This window comes from Protomyces lactucae-debilis (assembly GCF_002105105.1).
Source record: "Protomyces lactucae-debilis strain 12-1054 chromosome Unknown BCR37scaffold_5, whole genome shotgun sequence".
NCBI lineage: Eukaryota > Fungi > Ascomycota > Taphrinomycetes > Taphrinales > Protomycetaceae > Protomyces > Protomyces lactucae-debilis.
In genome coordinates, this window is record NW_024467997.1 from 448,951 (window position 1) to 469,319 (window position 20,369).

The window sequence follows — 20,369 nt, forward strand, 5'->3', positions numbered from 1 at the left end:
CCCGGTATGTTTGGCATGCCACCCTTTCAAAATGACCCACCCGCTGGCGACGGCATGATGAACCCAGACCGTATGAAATTTCTTCAACAGCAAAGGTATTAGTTGAATCAGTCTTCATGATCATTACGGTATGTTCTATACATGTAGATTTGATGCAGTCATTGGTGATGATATCGTGGTCTGTACTGTGTCGTAGCGCTCTTAAGTACTTGTGTGAGTGGCAGAAATGTCAGTCCCTTGGAGCTCAAGAACTTCTTCTTCTAGCGGGATTGCACTGACCGGCGATACCCTCTCAATCTTGAGCTGTGTCGGAAAGAGACCTTGAAAGAATGCCGCAAATCCCTTGAATGCTTCATGGATTTCCTGCTCATCATCAGAGAGAAAATCATCATTAATGCAAGTGAATGCAGCAACACGAATGGCGTAGAGATTATTTGCCTCTAAGGCATTGTGCACCATGTAGAACGAGCCATCCGGTCGAGCAGTCGTATACGCATACTTCTTTAAGGCACGTAAAGCCATTTGTCTGTATTTGGAGGGTGTGCCCGTCTCTGCCTTGCGCGGGAGAATCACATCGAGGCCATGCTCTGCATTGTCCAGCAGATATCGTATCAAGCAATCACCGCACGTCACAGTGACGTTTCTCAGATTTTTCATCACTTGTTCCAGTGAGATTCTTGCCAGACGGTCGGCATCAAAGCCGAGACATGTCAAGTGCGTGTAGGTGGCAGAACAGACGCTTGCATCGATTGTAAGGAGATGAAACGGCCCATCCATGGACGACCACAACAAGCCCTGTGCCTTGACCGCTGGTAATCCAGCCTTTTCCAGGTTCTCGTCGGCGTGCTGTGTGGCCCAAGCTTGTGTCTCCCAGCTCAGACTGCGTCGCTGCGCCTGTTTGCCTGCTTCAATTTCTGCCAAGAAGGCTTGAGCTTCGTCCATGCTTAAGTAGCCATCTTCATCTCTATCCATTCGCCACAAAATCGACCATAGCATTGCTTCGCGATGCATCTCAATGGTGAATTGATTGTGCATATACCAGCCATACAGCTGATGTGAGTCGTAGCGTTGTCGCGAAAGAGGAGTCAAGGTCCCTGCTCTCGGAAATGTACTCATCGCCTGATTCATGATTGATCTGGAAATGATTTTCTGGTGGTGCTGTTGAATAGGTCGCATGCGACGACCAAAGCGCTGGTTGAGCATGTAGCTTGTATACTGTGCAACCAGTATTTCTCCGCCCATGGATTCGTCAAGGACCGGCTCATACGCTTGATCGAAATGTAGGATATCATTGTAGTTGTTGAGTGTCATACCGTACAAGTCAGATTGAAAATCAGAAGATGCCACGGGTGTGCCAAAGAACATGTCATCGGAAAGGGCAACGAAAAAAGGGGTCGTGTTGAGATGGCTGAGCTGCGACTCTACACTGACGCTGTTGAAGGTCGGCGCGCATTGCGGGTGATCCATGATGTCTTCATCTGCAACCACCTCCACCTGGACCTCCGCATCACTCACAGTAGCATCCAGCCATTCTGGTTGTTGCACATAAGTTTCGCCTGTTTCCATGCTTCTCAATCGCTTTGAGACAATCAGGATGCGCGACAGCCACGTCGGAGCAAAGCGCACGGCAGATCGGATCGAATAGCGTAGCTCATCCCATGATCGGTGTCGAGAGCCCTGCGCTAATTGCCACTCCGGTAATCTGTCTTGGTGAAGGGTCGCGTATACTTCATCATATGGTGCCTTGTGAGCTTGAAAGTCTGCGGCTGACCCGTTGGCCCAAGTGTAGACCAAGTCGAAGCGAGGTGTTGGCAGCTGGAGTCCGGCGGGAAGAATACCGTGGCTGATCCAGTCGTCTGTCCAGTCAAAGAGTTGTTCGTCTGCGCCAAGCTGCGCAACCTCGAACCAGTCGACTTCGGGTAGCTGAGCAGCATAGTCCTTGACGGACAGGCAGTCTGGCAAGTCATCCGGCATCTGATCGGGGTAGAGGCCCTGGCCATCTAGCGATTCATACTCATCCAGGAATACGTCTGAGTAGCAGTACAAATACGTCTGCCAGCTGTAGAACGACATGGTGATCAAAGCAAAGACCAACAAAGTCATCCGGCTGAGACGGCGCGACTTGAGTAGATCTGTGACAGACCCGCGGCGACTGCGCATACCTGCAAGGTCCTTCTCAAGGTCGACCGAGAACGACATGGCTACTGCTGGGACGTTGCTCGCGTCCTCGCCGATTTGGTGTCGTACGACCTCTTTGCCTGGTAACGGTACACCCCTGGGCCTCTTACGTCACGGGATCGCAGAAGCAATACAAGAGACAATGACAGCAAGCAGGATCGGCTGTTAGGCAACTGCGTAGTACCTCAGTAGACGCTGGAACCTCCCGACTTCCTGCAACAAGAGCGTTTGGTTTGGTGTTGACGTCCACGGCCGTACAAGCCATCGGTTTTGATACTTTTTAGCACAAGAGGTGCCAAGATGTATTGGACAATCAAGGGGCACAAGCAGATTGCACTTTTGTCTTTCCGCCGCGATTGAGGACAGCGGAAACACCGTGCTTTCGAAGTCAAGCAAGCGCACAGTGCGCTAACAGCGCTGCCGGTGAAGTTACGACATGGCGTTGAGCGGCGATCGAGAGTCCTGGGAATGAAGAGCATTGGCCCAAACTGGCGAGGGCCGTTCAGACTGACGGCTTGGCATTACAATGCTTTCTCAAGCTGAAACCTCTGGGCCGCTAAATTGGAGCTTGAAAGGCCCGAAGAATGGCTTTTGACAGGCATGCAAACAGGATAGATGACATGACAAGATCTGAAGCAGGATTATACTCTTAGCTTGAAGATGCTTGACTTTGGTAGCTGCTCCACACCAGCAGATATCGTGTGCATCTCGGGTCTTGGCTTGGGAGGTCTGTGCAGTTGCCGAGTGCCAAGACATTCTGTGCGGGATTTGGCGATTCCTGGGCAGAAAAGAAGGAACTTTGGACTCGACTCGTATGGGCATGACTGGACACACGAATCATTGAAGCCCCGCTAGGGCCGCTACGACTCCTACGAGTGTAGAATGACCAAGGATTATCGGCTACACATACCCTTTCTAAGCTTGACAGCGGCTCGGGACTCGGGCGCATCGGCCTCTTCAAACTTCAAGTAAGAAATGCCGAGCTCGTGCTCCAAGAGACAGTGGCCCAACTTCAAACAAGTCGTGTGAGCCATCCAGTATCAACGAACGGCTCTACATACGCTCCAACGGCTTGAGACCCAACAGTCGCATGCCGTTGCCAAGCACAATCCGACAAGCAACGTACAGGGCCAGTCGTGCTTGTGCCAAATCATGCGGCTGATTCGACACCCACAACTTGTCATACGCTCCGGAAATGCCATGACATAGCCTGAAGAGGTATGTGACAATGTTGGAGGCTTCCTGTGTTTTGTACGTGTTTTGAACAACAGAAGGCCAGATCATGAGCAACTTGACGAGATCCTGTACGATCGGCTCCGTCAAGAGAGTAAAGTCCGCGGATGCCAAGTCGGCCTCCTTGAATTCTGGATTCTTGCGTTGCACTGAGCAAAGTCGCGAGTGTGCATACTGAAGGTAAGGACCCGTATCGCCCTCGAAACTGGTCATTCGGTCCCAAGCGAAGGCATAGTCGTTGATACGCTTTCCAGACATGTCTTGAATCATGACGGCTGTAATACCAACAACATCTGCAACATGCTCTGGATCCTCAATCTGATTGAACTTGACCTCGTTCTTCTGCATGACCGCATACATGGTCGCCTTGGCCTCTTCCAGAATTTGGTCAAGGAAGACTGCTGTACCTTTCCGGGTAGACATACCCAGAACCATACCAAAGTTGACGTGCTGCAGACGATCCGCAAACTCATAGCCCATAAGCTCACAAATCTTGAACAACTGAGCGAGATGCAAGTCCTGCTGAGCAGCAACGACATAGATCATCTTGTCAAACTTGTACTTCTCCCACCGGTCTTGCACCTCTCCAATATCACGGGTGAGGTAAAGTGTGGTGCCGTCTCGCTTCTGCACAATTGCTCGGCCAAGTTTCTTGTTGGCTGGAATCAGGTCGACCAAGAGCGCACCCTTCTCCTCAACAATCAACTCCTTCTGCTTCAAGAGCTCCATTGCATCGTCCATGCGCTTTTGCGGCACTTGTGACTCGCCAGAGTAGAAATCGTAGTGGATGTTGAGCCGGGCATAGGTCTGCTCAAGCTTGACAATAGACAAGTCACGAAACTTGCGCCAGACTGCAAGTTCAGCTTCTGAGCCATCCTCCATGGCTTTGAAGTAGGCGCGGGCACGATCATGTAGCGTCTCGCGAGGCTCATAGGGTGTACCTTCTTCTTCGCACTTGACCTTGCGAGCCTTTTCGGCGTCTTCTTCAGCCGTGGCTTGTGCGTTGATTTGAACGTAGACATCGTAGAGATGCTTGATGGCATCTTGCTTCAACTCTTCTTCATTGCCAAATGCTTCGTAACCCAATGCCAACAAGCCGTACTGCTTCCCCCAATCCCCTAAATAGTTCATGCGAACCACTTCCCATCCCATCGCTTCATGCAGATTGGCCAAGAATGAACCAATAATAGTAGAGCGCAAGTGTCCTGCATGAAAAGGCTTGGCGATATTGGGTGATGAGAACTCGACTATTCCTTTCTTGCCCTTGAAGGTATCAAACGTACCGTACTTCTCGCGCTGCGCAAGGATATGTGGGACCAAAAAGCTCACCGACCGCTGTGTTGGGAATGTGAAGCGCATAAAGATGCCCTCTGATACAGCAGTGACAATGTCCTTTGGAAAGGCCTCTGTCCACTGTAGTGCTAGATCTGCTGGCTTGGCCTTGGCTTTGCCAAGCTTCGGAATAGGCAGGACAAGGTCTTGCTGACCTTTTGCCGGCGCCAAGTCCAATGCCGCATAGATTGTATCGCGAGGATGTTGGGAGATAGCCGCAAGCTGGTCCGCAACGTACGTCTTGTAGAGGTCGATGGGGTTATGTGTAGGATCTGCAGACTTTGGGAAGGTAACCGTGGTGTCGAGTCCAAGCTTGCGAAGGCTGTCGGATAAGTCTTGCGTCGCCATTATGCGCGTCGAGTATCGCTTTTGATAGACAAACGGAAGCAAGGAAGACAATGACCTTCTGAGCAGACTGCAGGAGATGGCCGTTGTAGATCTGAGCTTGGACTAAGCTTCACTACGTGGATATTGATATTGAGATATTGATGGTCCTGTCGCCAGAAAAGTGGATGTAGCGTGAGACAAGTTGGCTAACGACGCGCTGCCCACTAGAACAGTAGCACTTCGCTGTAAGACTCTCAGACTTCTTAAGGCTCAGAGGGCTAGATCATCTCCTCGAGCTTTGTTCCATCACGCGAAAGTCTGCAGGGACTCTCAATTCAATGCTCCTTGGCTATGCTCCTGCCTGACGACAACGATTTTTCTGTCAACAGGCCAGCGCGCAAGCTCAAGCTTGGGATGAAGGCTTGCTGAGCTACAGCTGCCTAAAATCTGATTGTTATATTGGAAGCTACAGTGTCGTCACTTGACATCCTATGAAAAGGGTTCCAGCCGCTACAGGCCCACAGCAGTCGTGAGGCCATGCGCACCCCTGACTCGAATGACATCGTGAAATACTACCAATGCATGGAGCAATTCCAGGGGATTCGCCTGATCCTATGCCTCGTCGAATGGGCTCCTTTACTTGCGATGTGCATTTCATGCCAAACGGCGGATTCAGACACGTCTGCTTGATCCTACCTCCTGTGCGCAATCGACCGAATCTCTTCTCAAGACTCTCACAAGCTTTCGCGCCAGCCATTAGCATAGCGAGAATGCATTATCGCAACTCCTCATCACTGATGACATTCACGTTCACACTTGTTTCACTCTTGTTATTGGTCATGCACCTGGAGCTGCAGCATGCAGCAGCCGAAGCTGGCCGATCTAATGGTCAAAGCTCCCACCGTGGGCAGGAAAGTGCTGTCGATACGCGAAGCAAAAAGCCCGGTCGCGGAGAAGGACAATCGACAACCGGTGGAGTCAGCACCTCAGCGACTGTAGCGTCGGATCTTCCACATGCAGTGGAAGGCATTGACTACTTTCCACTTGCCGCAATTGACGGGGTGCGCAAATGCTACAATGCAACGTTCTTGATCTCGCATATCCACACATTTAAGGAAGCTCCAGAGTTCTGCGCAATGGACGAGCCACACCGTCAAAACCACATTACGGAAGTATGTGAATCGTGGTGTTTCAAGGAACATGCAGCTTACAACAATTCGCACACCAATTACATCAAAGGGCACGTCAGAAGTGACACATGCATCCAGAGCTTCAACATTCAAATCACGAAAGAAACCATTCCTGACATGGCTTCTGCTTTTCCGGACCCATGTGCGTTCAGCTGTCGGTGCAATTTATTCAATTATGTCGAGCGCATCAAGATGCCATATTTGAGTCGCATGGGCCAAGTGTTCGAGCTGTCGCCCTCCAAACCGAAGTCTTACTGGCCTCATGTTGTGGAACTTTCATGGAAACGTTCAAACCCGACTGGCACATCGACCAGGAGGTGTCATTACGAAGATCTTTTCGAACAAGTTGGTTGGACGTCGGATATCAAGCGTTCCGAGGGAGACACTCCGGCAACAGTCAAATGGCAGGTCGAGTGTCAAGTGAGTGCACAAAATCTACCCTGCGACAGGGTCACTTGGAAGCGGCATTGCTACTGTAGGCCAAATAATGCCAGACACTTGTTTCGACCCGGACAATGTGAAGATGGTCACGAAAATCCCAGGCCACCTAAAAGGAAGAAGTCAAAAGCAAAGATGCAGATTTTGGATGCAGGCGGCGCTAAGCCAGTAGATCAATGCATCGCGCCTATTGCCCACGGAAGTACTCCTGCCAATAATGCATTTCGAGCGGACGCATCGAGTTCAGGCCAAGCAGCATTGGCGGGCAACAGTGCAAAACCTGCCATGGCAGACATGCGACTGGATCCAAATGACTGGGAGGAATGGATAGCAACAATGTCGAATGTGGAGCAGAATCCAACGACCGGACTACCAGTAGATCGGAACGTCGTGACAATGCAGTCTTGCAACAATCATGGTCTCTTCAACCATCCAGGGTTTGAACAACCGCATGCAGATATATGCGTGGCTCCGAGCCATGAAGGCCAAATGCAAGGGAGTCATGATGAAGGAAGTGATGACAGTCAGGATGGTTCGCAAGACGACGAAGCTGACTCTTACCGGCGTCCCTTGCACTTCATCTAATGGAAGGGTCTCTTTTCCAGCCGCAGATCATTGAATTTCTACCTAGCCCTGGCATTCAGCACCCTTGGACCTACTGTCGGAGGTGATGCTCTTGTTCAGGCCATCAACTGTCGTACCTTGCTTTTATCGTTCAGCGTAACGCACGCATTCGAATTGGAGTTCCGCTCCTATTTAGCTCCAGATATCGTAGTATTCCTATCATTTACGCCTGGCACGTAAGCCCTTCAAGCTGAAAAGATCAGCTACTACAGCTGACTACCAGACGAATTTCATTCTGAGTTGTATATGCATATTGCTTTTTGGTTGCGATCGCTTGTCAAGGATGTCAGTTCATTTTGCATGCGCAAACATCAATTCAGTCATAGACACTTATAGCTCCTTAGTCAGGGTCAGGGTATAGAACAAGTCACACAAATATACGAAAATGGAGTCGTGGACGACGGGGAGGTTCTACAACTAGTCACACAATTATACGGAAATAGAATCGCGGACGAAGAAGGGATTCAAGAAGCAGAACTCAGTCAAGAGGATCATAAACTTGAGGGCACAAACCTAGAAGATGTATAACCAATGAGTAAGGTAATGGATGTCGCAAAATTATGGAAGTCTTCCACGTGATGCGAACCTCCAGATGGAGCGGCACGCTTTCACAAATGAAACACCACAAATACAAAGGCTAGTATTGCGGCCGGTGGTAATTCAAACTGATTCTAAGTCTGCTGGAGCTAAAACTACTGTCTAATCTATCTATAAATATCTGTTTAGAGGCGCTTATGCATTGGTCTCGAACTGAGGCGCCCAGATCGTGTGAACGTGACATTTCCAGGCTCTGCACTCAAAGGCTTCCCCTCTACCATGACACCCGCGGCTTCAGTCAAATTCGACCCTGGATTCTCTTCTTGACTGACCACAGCTGACTTGTAAGCCTGATTGAGCTTCTTTTGAGCTTGCTTCACAGCATGGTTGGCCAGAGAAACAGCCTTCTTTTCCGCTGCGGCGGCTTCCTTAGCAACTTTGGCTGCAGCACGAGCCTCCCGTTTCTGTTGAGCCTCAGCTTCCTTGTCTGCCTTTTTGATAGCCCTGGCTGTCTTTTCAGCCGCCCTTTGCTCGACTAGCATGTCCCGTTCTTGTGCACGCTTAGCTTCAATGTCTCGTGCATGCTGGACCTCGATAGGGCCAACAAATAAAGCGCCTGTCCGTCCATCCGACCTCAGCTGCTCCCCGATCTTCAGCTGTCTTTTCTTCCTTGGCTGATTTCGCTTGGCAACAGCCTTTAGCTGCGAGTTCTCCAGCTTTACGGCTTCATACGCTGTTTGGACCTCAGAAAGCCGGTGCGCCAGGAATTGGAGGGACTTTTGATGATCATTTTCTCCTGATGGTTGGAGAGCGCCTGCTTGTTTTCCTCCCTGCGGGCTTTGGAGGTGGATAGGCCATGAAATCGACGGCTGAGGGCTGGTCGACTGATTCCATGCTTTCTAGCTATCCTTGCTAATACAGGAGCGTCAGATGCGCGTGCCTCTGCAATTGCAAGCTCCATCTATTCTAAACCATGGATATAACGCGTAAGTTGTGAGCCTATAATTGACTTTTTGACGCGTGCCGCGACCAATTAAAGTCCGCATCACGTGGAAGACTTTTAGTGGAAGTGAATATGAGGCGATCCGAGCAAAATACCTTCCACCAGTGCCAAGCATGTAAAAAAGAGCGTGTCCTTAAAGGCGGATTAGACAGGATGCTGGTAGAGATGCCGTGAGCACCCCTGTGTGCTCTGTGCTGTTGCATGGTCGTGTGTTGAATGATGAAATAGCGGAAAGATGATGAAATGAAACAGTACTGTTCATGCCAATAGATAAGAGTGATGGTGTCATTGCGCTGAAGAATAGGGGAATCAACGCCAGACTGGAGCTTGAGAGGATTGAGCCTGATGCTGAGCCGGTGGCATACCGCGTCCAAAAACACCGATTGGTAATTGCTGACTAGCATGACTTGTAGTGTGACCATTTGATGACGCCAGATCAGGCGGTGCAAGTGGTGCATATCCATTATTCACAAGATGTCCCGGAGCACCCATATGCGCATGCTGTCCCACCAATGCACCCGATTGACCATGCTGTTGATGTTGTTACATTGTATGTGAATGATGATGATGATGATGATGATGATGATGATGATGATGATGATGATGATGATGATGATGATGATGATGATGATGATGATGATGATGATGATGATGATGATGATGATGATGATTGCTGTTGAGGCACAAACCCTTGTCCTGCATCCATCCTCCGCACACCTAGTGGATTCTAACTGAATGTGAGACGAATGCCTCCATCGAGACTGCCACTCGAAATGACACTTTGCAACAGCTTGAGTGCTTGATTAGCGTAATGAACATCCTCAAATTCCACAAAACACATAGGTCCATTCGATTTGGTGGGGTAGCAGAGACGGCGATATCCCTGCTGACGAGAAATCAAACTCTTGAGTTCTTCCTCCGTTGTTGCAAGCGGTAAATTGCCCACATAGAGCGTATTGAAGGGCGGGTTTCGATCAGCTGGATTGGTGTTGATGCGGGTTGGAGCAAGTCGAGTACCAATCACGAAACCAGTAGTCGCAGGATTTGAAGCTGCATACGCATTTTTCATCATACCAGTGTCTCGTTTCGTAGAGGCATGATTAGATCTCATTCCAGTATGCTGATAGGTGCCAGCGAAAGGTGGTGCATCACCATTCAAAATGAGACGAATCAAGAGATTTGTCAATAGAAGGAAATCCATGACTCAAAATGGGACTCATACCGCCTTGTATATCATTGCGTTTGACAGTACTTCGCCAAAATCAAGAGGAACACTACTCGAGTTCAATCCAGCAAATCAAGTGGCGGTTGTTGAGCATGACCAGACGTCATGGGTCTTGCGTTGGCATGATGCGCGTCGAGTAACGCTTCTAGCAGATAAGCGGAAGCAAGGAGGACAATGACCTTCTAAGCAAACTGGAGGAGATGGCCATTGTAAATTTGAGCTTGAACTAAGCTTTACTACCTGTATATTGGTATTAGGATATTGATGGTCCTGTCGCCAGGAAGTAGATGGAGTGTGAGACAAGTTGGACAGCAACGGGCTGCGCATTAGACTTAGAGGTGAGACTATCTTAGGCTTATAGGGCTGGATCGTCTCTCTGAGCTTGTTCTCTGACGCAGATGGGACAACTTTATCGCCCGCTGTTATTTACAAGGCTGACTCCGGCGTCGTTCAAAATGCTTGGATTGAGGATTTCAAGACAGATGAGCACAATTGCTATTTTGCAAGCTCGCTCAATGGGTGAGCATCTGATGAGGTCGCCATACACTGGCTCGTGGAAATTTTCGACAAGGAGTCGCGACTCAAATCCAGACGCTCCTGGAGACTCCTACTTTTTGATGGTCACGGCTCGCACCTGAACACAAAATTCATCAGCAAGTGCACTGAACTGCAGATCTATTTTGCCTTCTATCCGTCTCACTCGACGCATAGATTGCAACCTTTGGACGTTGGGTGCTTCAGCCCTTTGGCCAGTTGCTATAGCCAAGACCTTAATCAGATGGTCACAGATTCAGGAGGACAGTGCTCAATCAAGAAGCGAGGTTTCTTTCCCATCTTTTGGCTGGCCTATCAGACGACCTTCTTTACGAAGTTTATCGAGTCCGCCTGGGAAAAACCTGGCATTTGGCCGTTCAATCCGGAGATAGCCCTGGGTCTTTTGCGCAAAAAGCCAGCGACCCCATTACCCGCTTAAGCCCAACAACACCCCGACAGTTCAAGACCGCCAACTGAAGTATTTACTGTATCCAGACCAGCAAAGATGTGCCGATTCTTGGTGCAGACAATTGCCAATACTGATCAAAAATCGCAAAAGTCCCTCCAATTCCTGGCACACCGGCTTTCTGAGGCCCAAACAGCGTATGACGCCTTAAAGCTGGAGAACTCGCAGCTAAAGGCTGTTGTCAAGCGAAATCAGCCAAAGAAGAAAAGACAGCTGAAGTTTGGGGAGCAGTTGAGGTCGGATGGACGGACGAGCGCTTTATTTGTTGGCCCTATTGAGGTCCAGCATGCACGAGACATTGAAGCTGAGCGTCCACAAGGACGGGACATGTCGAACAAAGAGCGGCTGGAAAAACAGCAAGGTCTATTAAAAAAGCAGACAAGGAAGCTGAGGCTCGTCAAAAACGAGAGGCTTGCGCTGCAGCCAAAGTGGCCAAGGAGGCTGCGGCAGCGGAGAAGAAGGCTGTTTCTCTGGCCAGCCACGCTGTGAAGCAAGCTCAAAAGAAGCCCAATCAGGCTGACAAGTCAGCTGTGGTAAGTTAAGAAGAGAATTCAAGGTCAACTTTGACTGAAGCCGCGGGTGTCATGGTAGAGGGGAAGCCTTTGAGTGCAGAGCCTGGAAATGTCACCTTCACACGATCTGGGCGACTCAGTTCGAGACCAATGCATAAGCGCCTCTAATCATACATTTCTAGATAGATTGGATAGTAAATTTAACTCCAGCAGAATGAGGATTAGTTTGAATGACGACCGGCCGAATTATTAGCCCCTTGTGTTTGTGATGTTTCATTCGTGAAAGCGTGCCGCTCCATCTGGAGGTTCGCACCACGCGGAAGACTTTTACAACGGTCAAAAATTCTCAGTCACCTCGAGCTTAAGATGAAGTATTGCAAATCTCCAGCTGTCCAAGGGATCTCATGGTTGTTGCGGAAGCTACGGTGTCGTCTCTTGATATCCTATGGATAGGATTCTAGACGCTACGGGCCCACAGCAGTCGTATAGCCATGCGCGTGCCCCTGATTCGAATGATATTGCCAGATACTACCATCGCAAGGAGCATTTCCAGGGGATCTGCCTGATCGTATGCCTCGTTGAATGGGGCCCCTTACTTGCGATGTGCATTCCAGGCCAAACGGCTGAATCAGACACGTCTGCTTGCTCCTACCTCTTGGGCGCTGTCGACCGAATCTCTTCTCAAGACTGTCACAAGCTTTCGCGCCAGCCATCAGCATTGCGAGAATGCATTATCGCAACTCTTCATCCCTGATGACATTCACGTTCACACTTGTTTCACTCTTGTTATTGGTCATTCACCTGGAGCTGCAGCATGCAGCAGCCGAAGCTGGCCGATCTGATGGTCAAAACTCCAATCATGGACTGAAAAAAGGTGTCGACTCGCAAAGCAAGAAGCGCGGTCGCGGGAAGAAACAATTGGCAAAACTTGGAGGCAGCACCTCAGCGACCACTTCAACGGGTCTTTCACCTGCAGTTAAAGGCCTTGACTTTTTTCCGCATGACGCAGGCAATGCGACACGCAAATGTTACAACGCAACGTTCTTGATCGAGTATATCGGTCCATTAGCGACGGACGAAGCAGTCTGCGCAACCGAAAAGCCTTCCAAGATAAAAGCCTTCCAAGATTCAATGCAGAGGACTGTAAGTCTTGGTGTTCACAGCAACATGAAGCTTACGAAGCGAAGCAAGTCCGGTCCTTCTCTAGAGATGTTTCACAGAAGACTTGCATCCAGAGCCCCAGGCTTGATATCAAATACTTTTCCAAGACCTCTGTCATTTCGGGTTCATGTGCAATCAACTGTCACTGCACCATTCTCAACTACTTCGAGCGTATCAAGATGCCAAAATTGAGATACAAGGGTGGTCATTTCGAGCTGTCGCCTTCCAAACCAAAGTCTTACTGGAGTCAAGTTCCAGCGTTATCCGGAGACCCTCCGGAACCGACTGGCAAACCAGCCCTAGATTGTCATTACGAGGATCTGTTCGAAAAAGTAGGGTGGGTGTCGCAGATCATAGATCCTACGACAGGCACCCCGTTAGCAGATTCTGCGACAGGCACTCCGTTAACAGTCAAGTGGCAGGTCGGATGTGATGTCAGTCAACAAAATCTACCTTGCGACAAGGTTGAGTGGGGTAATTTTTGCTTCTGTGAGCGAAGGCTACAACCAAAGAAACATCACTTTGTTCCTGGACTATGTGGAGAAGGTCCGAAACCACCCAAAGAATTCAAGGGATCCAAAAAAAGCAGCTCAGGAGCGAAGTTGGATACTTCGAGGCCAGCCGGCTCTGACCAGTCGTCAGAGCATTGCCTCGCGCCTGCTACCCGCGGAGTTACTCCTGCCGATAATCCAGCTCACGCAGACGCGTCAAGTTCAGGCCAAGCCGCATTGGCGGGCAACAGTGCAGAACCTGCCACGGCAGACCTGCGACTAGATCCAAATGACTGGGAGGAATGGATAGCAACAATGTCGAATGTGGAGCAGAATCCAACGACCGGACTACCAGTAGATCGGAACGTCTTGACAATGCAGTCTTGCATCAATCATGGTCTCTTCAACCATCCAGGGTTTGAACAACCGCATGCAGATATATGCGTTGCTCCGAGCCATGATGTCCAGAGGCAAGGGGTTTGGAGCAAGGAACTGATGGAAATCAAGATGATGATATCGCCGGCTACGCTGATCACTTTTCGGCTGAGCCGCCCGCCTTTATCTAATGGAAGAGTTTCTTCTCCAGCCGCAGATCATTGAATTTCTACCTAGCCCTGGGATTCAGCACCCTCGAACCTACTGTCGGAGGTGATGCTCGTCCAGGCATCAACTTTGATACCTTGCTTTTATCGTTCAGCGTAACGCACGCATTTGAGTTGGAGTGACGCCCCTAATTAGCTCCAGATGTCGTAGTATTCTTATCATTTACGCCTTGTACTAGCTGGAAAGGTCAGCTACTGCAGCTGACTACATGAGATAATTCATTCTGAGTTGTATATGCATATTGATTTGTGGTTGCGATCGCTTGTCAAGGATTTCATTCCGCTCTGTATGCGCAAACATCGATTCAGTCATGCACAACTATAGCTAAGTTTTACTCAGTCTGGGTCTACAACAAGTCACACAATTATACGAAAATGGCATCGCGGATGAAGAAGAGATTCAAGAAGCAGAATTCAGTCAAGAGAATCATAAACATGAGAGCACAAACCTAGAAGATGTATAACCAATGAGTAAGGTAATGGATGTCGCAAAATTATGGAATAGAAGAAGTGAAGATGAGGCAATCCGAGCGAAATACCTTCCACCCGCGCCAAGCATGTAAGAAAGAGCGTGTCCTTTGACGCGTATTAGGAAGGATGCTGGTATAGATGCCGTGAGCAACCCTGTGTGCTCTGTGCTGTTGCATGGTCGTGTGTGTTGAATGATGAAATAGCGGGAAAATGGTGAAACAAAACAGTACTGTTCATGCCAATAGATAAGAGAGATGGTGTCAATGCGCTGAAGAATAGTGGAATCAACGCCAGACTAGAGCTTGAGAGGATTGCGTCTGATTGTTTTGATTGTGTCTCATGATGAGCCGGTGGCATACCGTGTCCAAACACACCGATGGGTGCGTGTTTGTTGACTAGCGTGACTTGAGTGTCCAATTGATGACGCTAGATCCGGCGGTGCAAGTGCTGCGTATCCATTATTCACAAAATGTCCAGGAGCGCCCATCTGCGCATGCTGTCCCATCAATGCACCCGTTTGACCATGCTGCTGACGTTATTGCAATGTATGTGGATGATGATGGTGATGATGTTGCTGTTGAGGCACAAACCCTTGTCCTGCATCCATCCTCAAATTCCACAAAGCACATGGGTCCATTCGATTTGGTGCGGTGGCAGAGACGTCGACACCCCTGCTGACAAGAGAACAAGCTCTTGAGTTCTTCCTCCGTTGTTGCAAGTGGTAGATTGTCCACATAGCGCGTGTTGCAGGGCGGGTTTCGATCAGCTGGATTGGTGTTGATGCGGGTTGGAGCAAGGCGAGTACCAATCACGAAACTAGTAGTCGCAGGATTTGAAGCTGCATACGCATTTTTCATCATGCCAGTGTCTCATCTTGTAGAGGCAGGATTAGATCTCATTCCAGTATGCTGATAGGTGCCAGCGAAAGGTGGTGCATCGCCATTCAAAATGAGGTGAATCAAGAGATTTGTCAATTGAAGGGAATTCATGACTCAAAATGGGATTCATACCGCTTTGTATATCAATGCGTTTGACAATACTTCGCCAAAAACAAGAGGAACACCACTCGAGCTCAATCCAGCGAATCGAGTGGCGGTTGTTGAGCGTGACCAGGAGTCATGGGTCTTGCGTCGGCATGATGCGCATCGAGTAACGCTTCTAGCAGACAAATGGAAGCAAGGAAGACGATGACCTTCTGAGCAGTCTGCAGGAGATGACTGTTCTAGATCTGATCTTGTACGAAGCTTCACTGCCTGGATATTGATATTGCGATATTGATGGTCCTGCCGCCAGAAAGGTAGATGGAGCGTGAGACAAGTTTGGACAACAACGGGCTGCGCACTAGTATTTAGCGGTGAGACTATCTTAGGCTTATAGGGCTAGATCGTCTCCTTGAGCTTGGTTCCTGACGCATGAAGCTTCAAGGACTCCCTACTCAATGCTCTGTTGGCTTTACTCCTGTCTCGCTGCAATGATCGAGAATTCTCAGTTGCCTCGAGCTTAAGATGAAGTATCGCAAACCTACAGCTGTCAACGGGATCTCATGGTTGTTGTGAAAGCTACAGTATCACCAGTTTGCATTCGGCATTTGGACGCTACAGATCAACAGCAGTCGTTGGACTATTCGTATGCCCCTGATTCGAATGATATCGCCAGATACTACCATCGCATGGAGCATTTTCAGGAGACCCGCCTGATCCTATGCCTCGTCAAATGGACTCCTTTACTTGCGATGTGCATTTTCTGCCAAACGGCTGATTTAGACACGTCTGCCCGCTCTCACCTCTTGTGCGCTATCGACCGAATCTCTTCTCAAGACCTTCACAAGCTTTCGCGCCAGCCATCAGCATTGCGAGAATGCATTATCGCAACTCTTCATCCCTGATGACATTCACGTTCACACTTGTTTCACTCTTGTTATTGGTCATGCACCTGGAGCTGCAGCATGCAGCAGCCGAAGCTGGCCGATCTCATGGTCAGAATTCCAATCGTGGACAGGAAAGTGCTGTCGACTTGCAAATCAAAATTCCAGGCCGCGGAGATGGACAATTTGCAACCGGTGGAGGCAGCACCTCAGCGACTGTAGCGTCGGATCTTCCACCTGCAGTGAAAGGCATTGACTACTTTCAACTTCCCGCAGTTGACGCCGCAGCTAAGAGGGTGCGTAGTTGCTACAATGCAACATTCTATCTTTCCCATATTTTCCCATTGTGGAGAGATGAAGCAGTGTGCGCAATTGACATGCCGAATCTTTCAAGCCTCACTACAGAGCAATGTAAGGATTGGTGTCTAAAGCAACATTCAAAGTACAAGCAGGAACAAGATCACGACGTCAGGCGCCTTAAAAAGGACAATTGCATCCAAAGTTTCAGCGCCAACATCGGCGTCTCTTACGAAACTTATCTTGTTCCGGTTTCCTGTACAATCAACTGTAATTGCACATTGGTCAATTACCTCGAGCGTATCAAAATGCCATGGTTGAGCTTGGGTAGAGGGTATTATGAGCTGTCGCCCCACAGACCAAAGTCTTACTGGCGTGGATTTTTCGCATTGGGAAATGACCCGCCCAGCCTTTGTCATTACGAAGATATAAGCAAAAAGGTTGCTTGGATCTCGGACTCTACGCATCCTGTGACAGGCGAGAAGTCAACAATCCAATGGCAGGTCAAGAGTGAAGTCAGTAAACACAATTTGCCCTGCGACAAAATTGATTGGGATTGGTCATGCAATTGCTTGCATTCGGCAAGTATGAAAAAGAATGTACATTTGTTTAGGCCTGGAAGATGTGAAGAAGGTCACAAAGTCCCAAAGGGTCACAGAAAAAGCAAGAAAAAAGCAAAGATGGCTGTTTTGGATACAGTCGGCACCAACCAGCTGATAGAGCAATGCCTCGCGCCTGCTGCCCACGGAAGTACTCCTGCCAATACCGCAGTTCACGCACACGCATCGACCTCTGGCCAAGCAGCATGGGTGGGCAACAATGCATGGCCTACCACAGCAGATCCGCAACTGAATCCAAATGAGGTGATGGCATGGATAGCACAGCGATCGAATGTGGAGCAGGATCCGCAGACCGGGATGCCAGTAGATCGAAACGTCTTGACAATCAGGTCCTGCAACAACCCTGGTCTCGACAACCCTCCTTGGTTTGACCAACCACATCGGATGACATGCGGTCCTTCGAGCCATGAAGGCCAGATGCAAGGGAGTCATGATGAAGGAAGTGATGACAGTCAGGATGGTTCGCACGAAGACGAAGCTGACTCTTACCGGCGTCCCTTGCACTTCATCTAATGGAAGGGTCTCTTCTCCAGCCGCAGATCATTGGACTTCTACCTAGCCCTGGGATTCAGCACCCTCGAACCTACTGTCGGAGGTGATGCTCGTTCAGGCATCAACTTTGATACCTTGCTTTTATCGTTCAGCGTAACGCACGCATTTGAGTTGGAGTGACGCCCCTAATTAGCTCCAGATGTCGTAGTATTCTTATCATTTACGCCTTGTACTAGCTGGAAAGGTCAGCTACTGCAGCTGACTACATGAGATAATTCATTCTGAGTTGTATATGCATATTGATTTGTGGTTGCGATCGCTTGTCAAGGATTTCATTTCGCTTTGTATGCGCAAACATCGATTCAGTCATGCACAACTATAGCTAAGTTTTACTCAGTCTGGGTCTACAACAAGTCACACAATTATACGAAAATGGCATCGCGGATGAAGAAGAGATTCTAGAAGCAGAACTCAGTCAAGAGAATCATAAACATGAGAGCACAAACCTAGAAGATGTATAACCAATGAGTAAGGTAATGGATGTCGCAAAATTATGGAATAGAGGAAGTGAAGATGAGGCAATCCGAGCGAAATACCTTCCACCCGCGCCAAGCATGTGAGAAAGAGCGTGTCCCTTGCCACGTATTAGGAAGGATGCTGGTATAGATGCCGTGAGCAACCCTGTGTGCTCTGTGCTGTTGCATGGTCGTGTGTGTTGAATGATGAAATAGCGGGAAAATGATGAAATAAAACAGTACTGTTCATGCCAATAGATAAGAGAGATGGTGTCATTGCGCTGGAGAATAGTGGAATCAACGCCAGACTGGAGCTTGGGAGGATTGAGCCTGATGCTGAGCCGGTGGCATACCGTGTCCAAACACACCGATGGGTGGTTGCTGACTAGCATGACTTGTAGTGTGTCCATTTGATGACGCCAGACCAGGCGGTGCAAGTGGTGCATATCCATTATTCAGAAGATGTCCCGGAGCGCCCATATGCGCATGCTGTCCCATCAATGCACCCGATTGACCATGCTGCTGATGTTGTTGCAATGTATGTGAATGATGATGGTGATGATGTTGCTGTTGTTGCGATTGCTGTTGAGGCACAAACCCTTGTCCTGCATCCATCTTCCGCACACCCAGTGGATTCTTGCTGAAACTGAGACGAATGCCTCCTTTGATACTGCTACTCAAGATAACACCTTGCAACAGCTTGAGTGCTTGAATGGCATAATGAACATCCTCAAATTCCACAAAGCACATAGGTCCATTCGATTTGGTGCGGTAGCAGAGACGTCGGTACCCCTGCTGACGAGAAAACAAACTCTTGAGTTCTTCCTCCGTTGTTGCGAGTGGCAAATTGCCCACATAGAGCGTATTGCAGGGCGGATTCTGATCAGCTGGATTGGTGTTGATGAAGGCAGGACCGAGTCGATTACCAACCACGAAGCCGGTAGCGGTAGGATTCATAGCTGCATACGCATTGTTCGTCATGCCAGCGTGTTGCTTTGCAGAAGCAGGATTGAATCCTATGCCAGCATGCTGATAAGTGCCAGCGAAAGGTGGTGCATTGCCATTCAAATGAGGCGATCCAAGCGATTTGTCAATAGAAGGGAATCCATGACTCAAAATGGGACTCATACCGCCTTGTGCACCATTGCGATCGGCAGTCCCTCGCGCAAGATCAGGAGGACCACCACTCAAGCTCAATCCAGCAAATCGAGTGGCGGTGGTCGAGCGTGACCAGGCGTCATCTTCCTTGGCCGTCGGTGGTGGCAGCATACTAAACCCTGTAGGCGGCGACTTGGCCAAATCACCACCGACAGACGCAAAGCGCGGCGATGTAGGCGACCAGACAGTACCGCCTGCACTTGTTGAAAAGTTGGTAGGTACGGAGCTTGAAATGACACCAAGCGAGCCTTTGGGTACACTGCCATAGAACTCATCCATACCAAGAGAATTCGAGGGTGTGAGGCTAGGCACAGCATTGATGGGCGTCAGATCCGGCTTATCCTTGACGTAGCTCGAAAGTCGGCTGTGCTGCATCGAACCACTACTGCCTGTTGACTTGCTGCTCGTTGACAAAGTTGCGGGCGGTGTTGGCACATCCACACCGTTGCTGCTAGTCGAGCTCTTGGCGGGTGTAATGTCAAAGATAACTTGGCTGTATGCCGCAACGGACGCCATCTTTGAGCGCGCTTTCGCGGCATTGTTGCTGGAGTTGAAGCTGGCGGTACCCGTTCGCTAGTCATGTTAGCTACTGTCGACCCAGATATTGTGAAGCACATACCTCGCCTTGCTCTTCCTTCAACGACGACTCAATATAGCCATCGGCAAAAGTAAACAACCCGGCGAATTCGCGTGCCGATAAGTCTGTAGGAAGCTGTCGACAGTTGAGCACTGCGGCTGGCGATAGCTGTTGCTGTGCTTCTTGCGACGCTGATCCACCGGACGACTTGCGCGGCCAGGCCGGGACAACGTCATCTTCATCCTCGTCATCGTTGAGAATACCGTTTGGTAGCAGTGTTGGATGTGTGAGAGTATCATCGTCTTCGTCATTCTGGAAGGGGAAGCTATGCTCGGACGGATTTGAGTGCGATGAAGAACTGTTGTGTCGCGACATGCTGGATGGCGTCTCGAAATGTGTAAAGGATGCTGAAAGATACGCCGGTCGTGGAGCCTTTTTGTTCCACTAGACTCTTCTACTGATCTTTGGACGTACAGAAGAGCCTAAAGGGCCAGACGAATACAGGGAGAAGGGGCCGCGGTG

At 49.4% G+C, this 20,369-nt stretch overlaps 10 protein-coding genes across 10 annotated transcripts; 4 read left to right on the forward strand and 6 right to left on the reverse strand.

The window, feature by feature from the left end:
- Window positions 1-3: 3 nt before the first annotated feature.
- Window positions 4-2,455, reverse strand: BCR37DRAFT_256822 (uncharacterized protein). The gene has a single exon (XM_040866679.1). It carries the CDS (start codon window positions 2,197-2,199, stop codon window positions 202-204), a length of 1,998 nt encoding a protein of 665 aa, XP_040726793.1. The 5' UTR covers window positions 2,200-2,455; the 3' UTR covers window positions 4-201.
- BCR37DRAFT_256238 (uncharacterized protein) lies at window positions 2,282-2,748 on the reverse strand. The gene has a single exon (XM_040866677.1). It carries the CDS (start codon window positions 2,655-2,657, stop codon window positions 2,364-2,366), a length of 294 nt encoding a protein of 97 aa, XP_040726794.1. The 5' UTR covers window positions 2,658-2,748; the 3' UTR covers window positions 2,282-2,363.
- A 224-nt stretch (window positions 2,749-2,972) lies between these two features.
- Window positions 2,973-5,232, reverse strand: BCR37DRAFT_377986 (mitochondrial and cytoplasmic arginine-tRNA ligase Rrs1/Mrs1). Its single transcript, XM_040868939.1, has one exon. The coding sequence runs from the start codon at window positions 5,089-5,091 to the stop codon at window positions 3,232-3,234; it is 1,860 nt and encodes a 619-aa protein (XP_040726795.1). The 5' UTR covers window positions 5,092-5,232; the 3' UTR covers window positions 2,973-3,231.
- A 76-nt stretch (window positions 5,233-5,308) lies between these two features.
- On the forward strand, window positions 5,309-7,491 carry BCR37DRAFT_377987 (uncharacterized protein). Its single transcript, XM_040868940.1, has one exon. The coding sequence runs from the start codon at window positions 5,649-5,651 to the stop codon at window positions 7,281-7,283; it is 1,635 nt and encodes a 544-aa protein (XP_040726796.1). The 5' UTR covers window positions 5,309-5,648; the 3' UTR covers window positions 7,284-7,491.
- Window positions 7,492-8,972: 1,481 nt separating this feature from the next.
- On the reverse strand, window positions 8,973-9,242 carry BCR37DRAFT_377991 (uncharacterized protein). The gene has a single exon (XM_040868941.1). It carries the CDS (start codon window positions 9,149-9,151, stop codon window positions 8,996-8,998), a length of 156 nt encoding a protein of 51 aa, XP_040726797.1. The 5' UTR covers window positions 9,152-9,242; the 3' UTR covers window positions 8,973-8,995.
- Window positions 9,243-12,352: 3,110 nt separating this feature from the next.
- On the forward strand, window positions 12,353-13,851 carry BCR37DRAFT_407931 (uncharacterized protein; the record flags this gene model as incomplete). Its single annotated transcript, XM_040872130.1, has 2 exons — window positions 12,353-12,742; window positions 12,763-13,851. 2 exons carry the CDS (start codon window positions 12,353-12,355, stop codon window positions 13,849-13,851), a joined length of 1,479 nt encoding a protein of 492 aa, XP_040726798.1.
- A 698-nt stretch (window positions 13,852-14,549) lies between these two features.
- Window positions 14,550-15,333, reverse strand: BCR37DRAFT_257006 (uncharacterized protein). Its single transcript, XM_040866680.1, has one exon. The coding sequence runs from the start codon at window positions 15,182-15,184 to the stop codon at window positions 14,783-14,785; it is 402 nt and encodes a 133-aa protein (XP_040726799.1). The 5' UTR covers window positions 15,185-15,333; the 3' UTR covers window positions 14,550-14,782.
- A 484-nt stretch (window positions 15,334-15,817) lies between these two features.
- On the forward strand, window positions 15,818-16,285 carry BCR37DRAFT_377994 (uncharacterized protein). Its single transcript, XM_040868942.1, has one exon. The coding sequence runs from the start codon at window positions 15,868-15,870 to the stop codon at window positions 16,207-16,209; it is 342 nt and encodes a 113-aa protein (XP_040726800.1). The 5' UTR covers window positions 15,818-15,867; the 3' UTR covers window positions 16,210-16,285.
- A 1,070-nt stretch (window positions 16,286-17,355) lies between these two features.
- On the forward strand, window positions 17,356-17,761 carry BCR37DRAFT_377995 (uncharacterized protein). Its single transcript, XM_040868943.1, has one exon. The coding sequence runs from the start codon at window positions 17,403-17,405 to the stop codon at window positions 17,616-17,618; it is 216 nt and encodes a 71-aa protein (XP_040726801.1). The 5' UTR covers window positions 17,356-17,402; the 3' UTR covers window positions 17,619-17,761.
- Window positions 17,762-18,263: 502 nt separating this feature from the next.
- BCR37DRAFT_257024 (uncharacterized protein) lies at window positions 18,264-19,865 on the reverse strand. The gene has a single exon (XM_040866681.1). It carries the CDS (start codon window positions 19,784-19,786, stop codon window positions 18,410-18,412), a length of 1,377 nt encoding a protein of 458 aa, XP_040726802.1. The 5' UTR covers window positions 19,787-19,865; the 3' UTR covers window positions 18,264-18,409.
- Window positions 19,866-20,369: the final 504 nt, after the last annotated feature.

Coding starts and splice junctions, on each gene's coding strand:
- BCR37DRAFT_256822 (XM_040866679.1), bottom strand. CDS start 2,199: ATGTCGTTCTCGGTCGACCTTGAGAAGGACCTTGCAGGTATGCGCAGT.
- BCR37DRAFT_256238 (XM_040866677.1), bottom strand. CDS start 2,657: ATGCTCTTCATTCCCAGGACTCTCGATCGCCGCTCAACGCCATGTCGT.
- BCR37DRAFT_257024 (XM_040866681.1), bottom strand. CDS start 19,786: ATGGCGTCCGTTGCGGCATACAGCCAAGTTATCTTTGACATTACACCC.
- BCR37DRAFT_377987 (XM_040868940.1), top strand. CDS start 5,649: ATGCATGGAGCAATTCCAGGGGATTCGCCTGATCCTATGCCTCGTCGA.
- BCR37DRAFT_377991 (XM_040868941.1), bottom strand. CDS start 9,151: ATGACACCATCACTCTTATCTATTGGCATGAACAGTACTGTTTCATTT.
- BCR37DRAFT_377986 (XM_040868939.1), bottom strand. CDS start 5,091: ATGGCGACGCAAGACTTATCCGACAGCCTTCGCAAGCTTGGACTCGAC.
- BCR37DRAFT_257006 (XM_040866680.1), bottom strand. CDS start 15,184: ATGATGAAAAATGCGTATGCAGCTTCAAATCCTGCGACTACTAGTTTC.
- BCR37DRAFT_377994 (XM_040868942.1), top strand. CDS start 15,868: ATGGTTGTTGTGAAAGCTACAGTATCACCAGTTTGCATTCGGCATTTG.
- BCR37DRAFT_377995 (XM_040868943.1), top strand. CDS start 17,403: ATGCCAGTAGATCGAAACGTCTTGACAATCAGGTCCTGCAACAACCCT.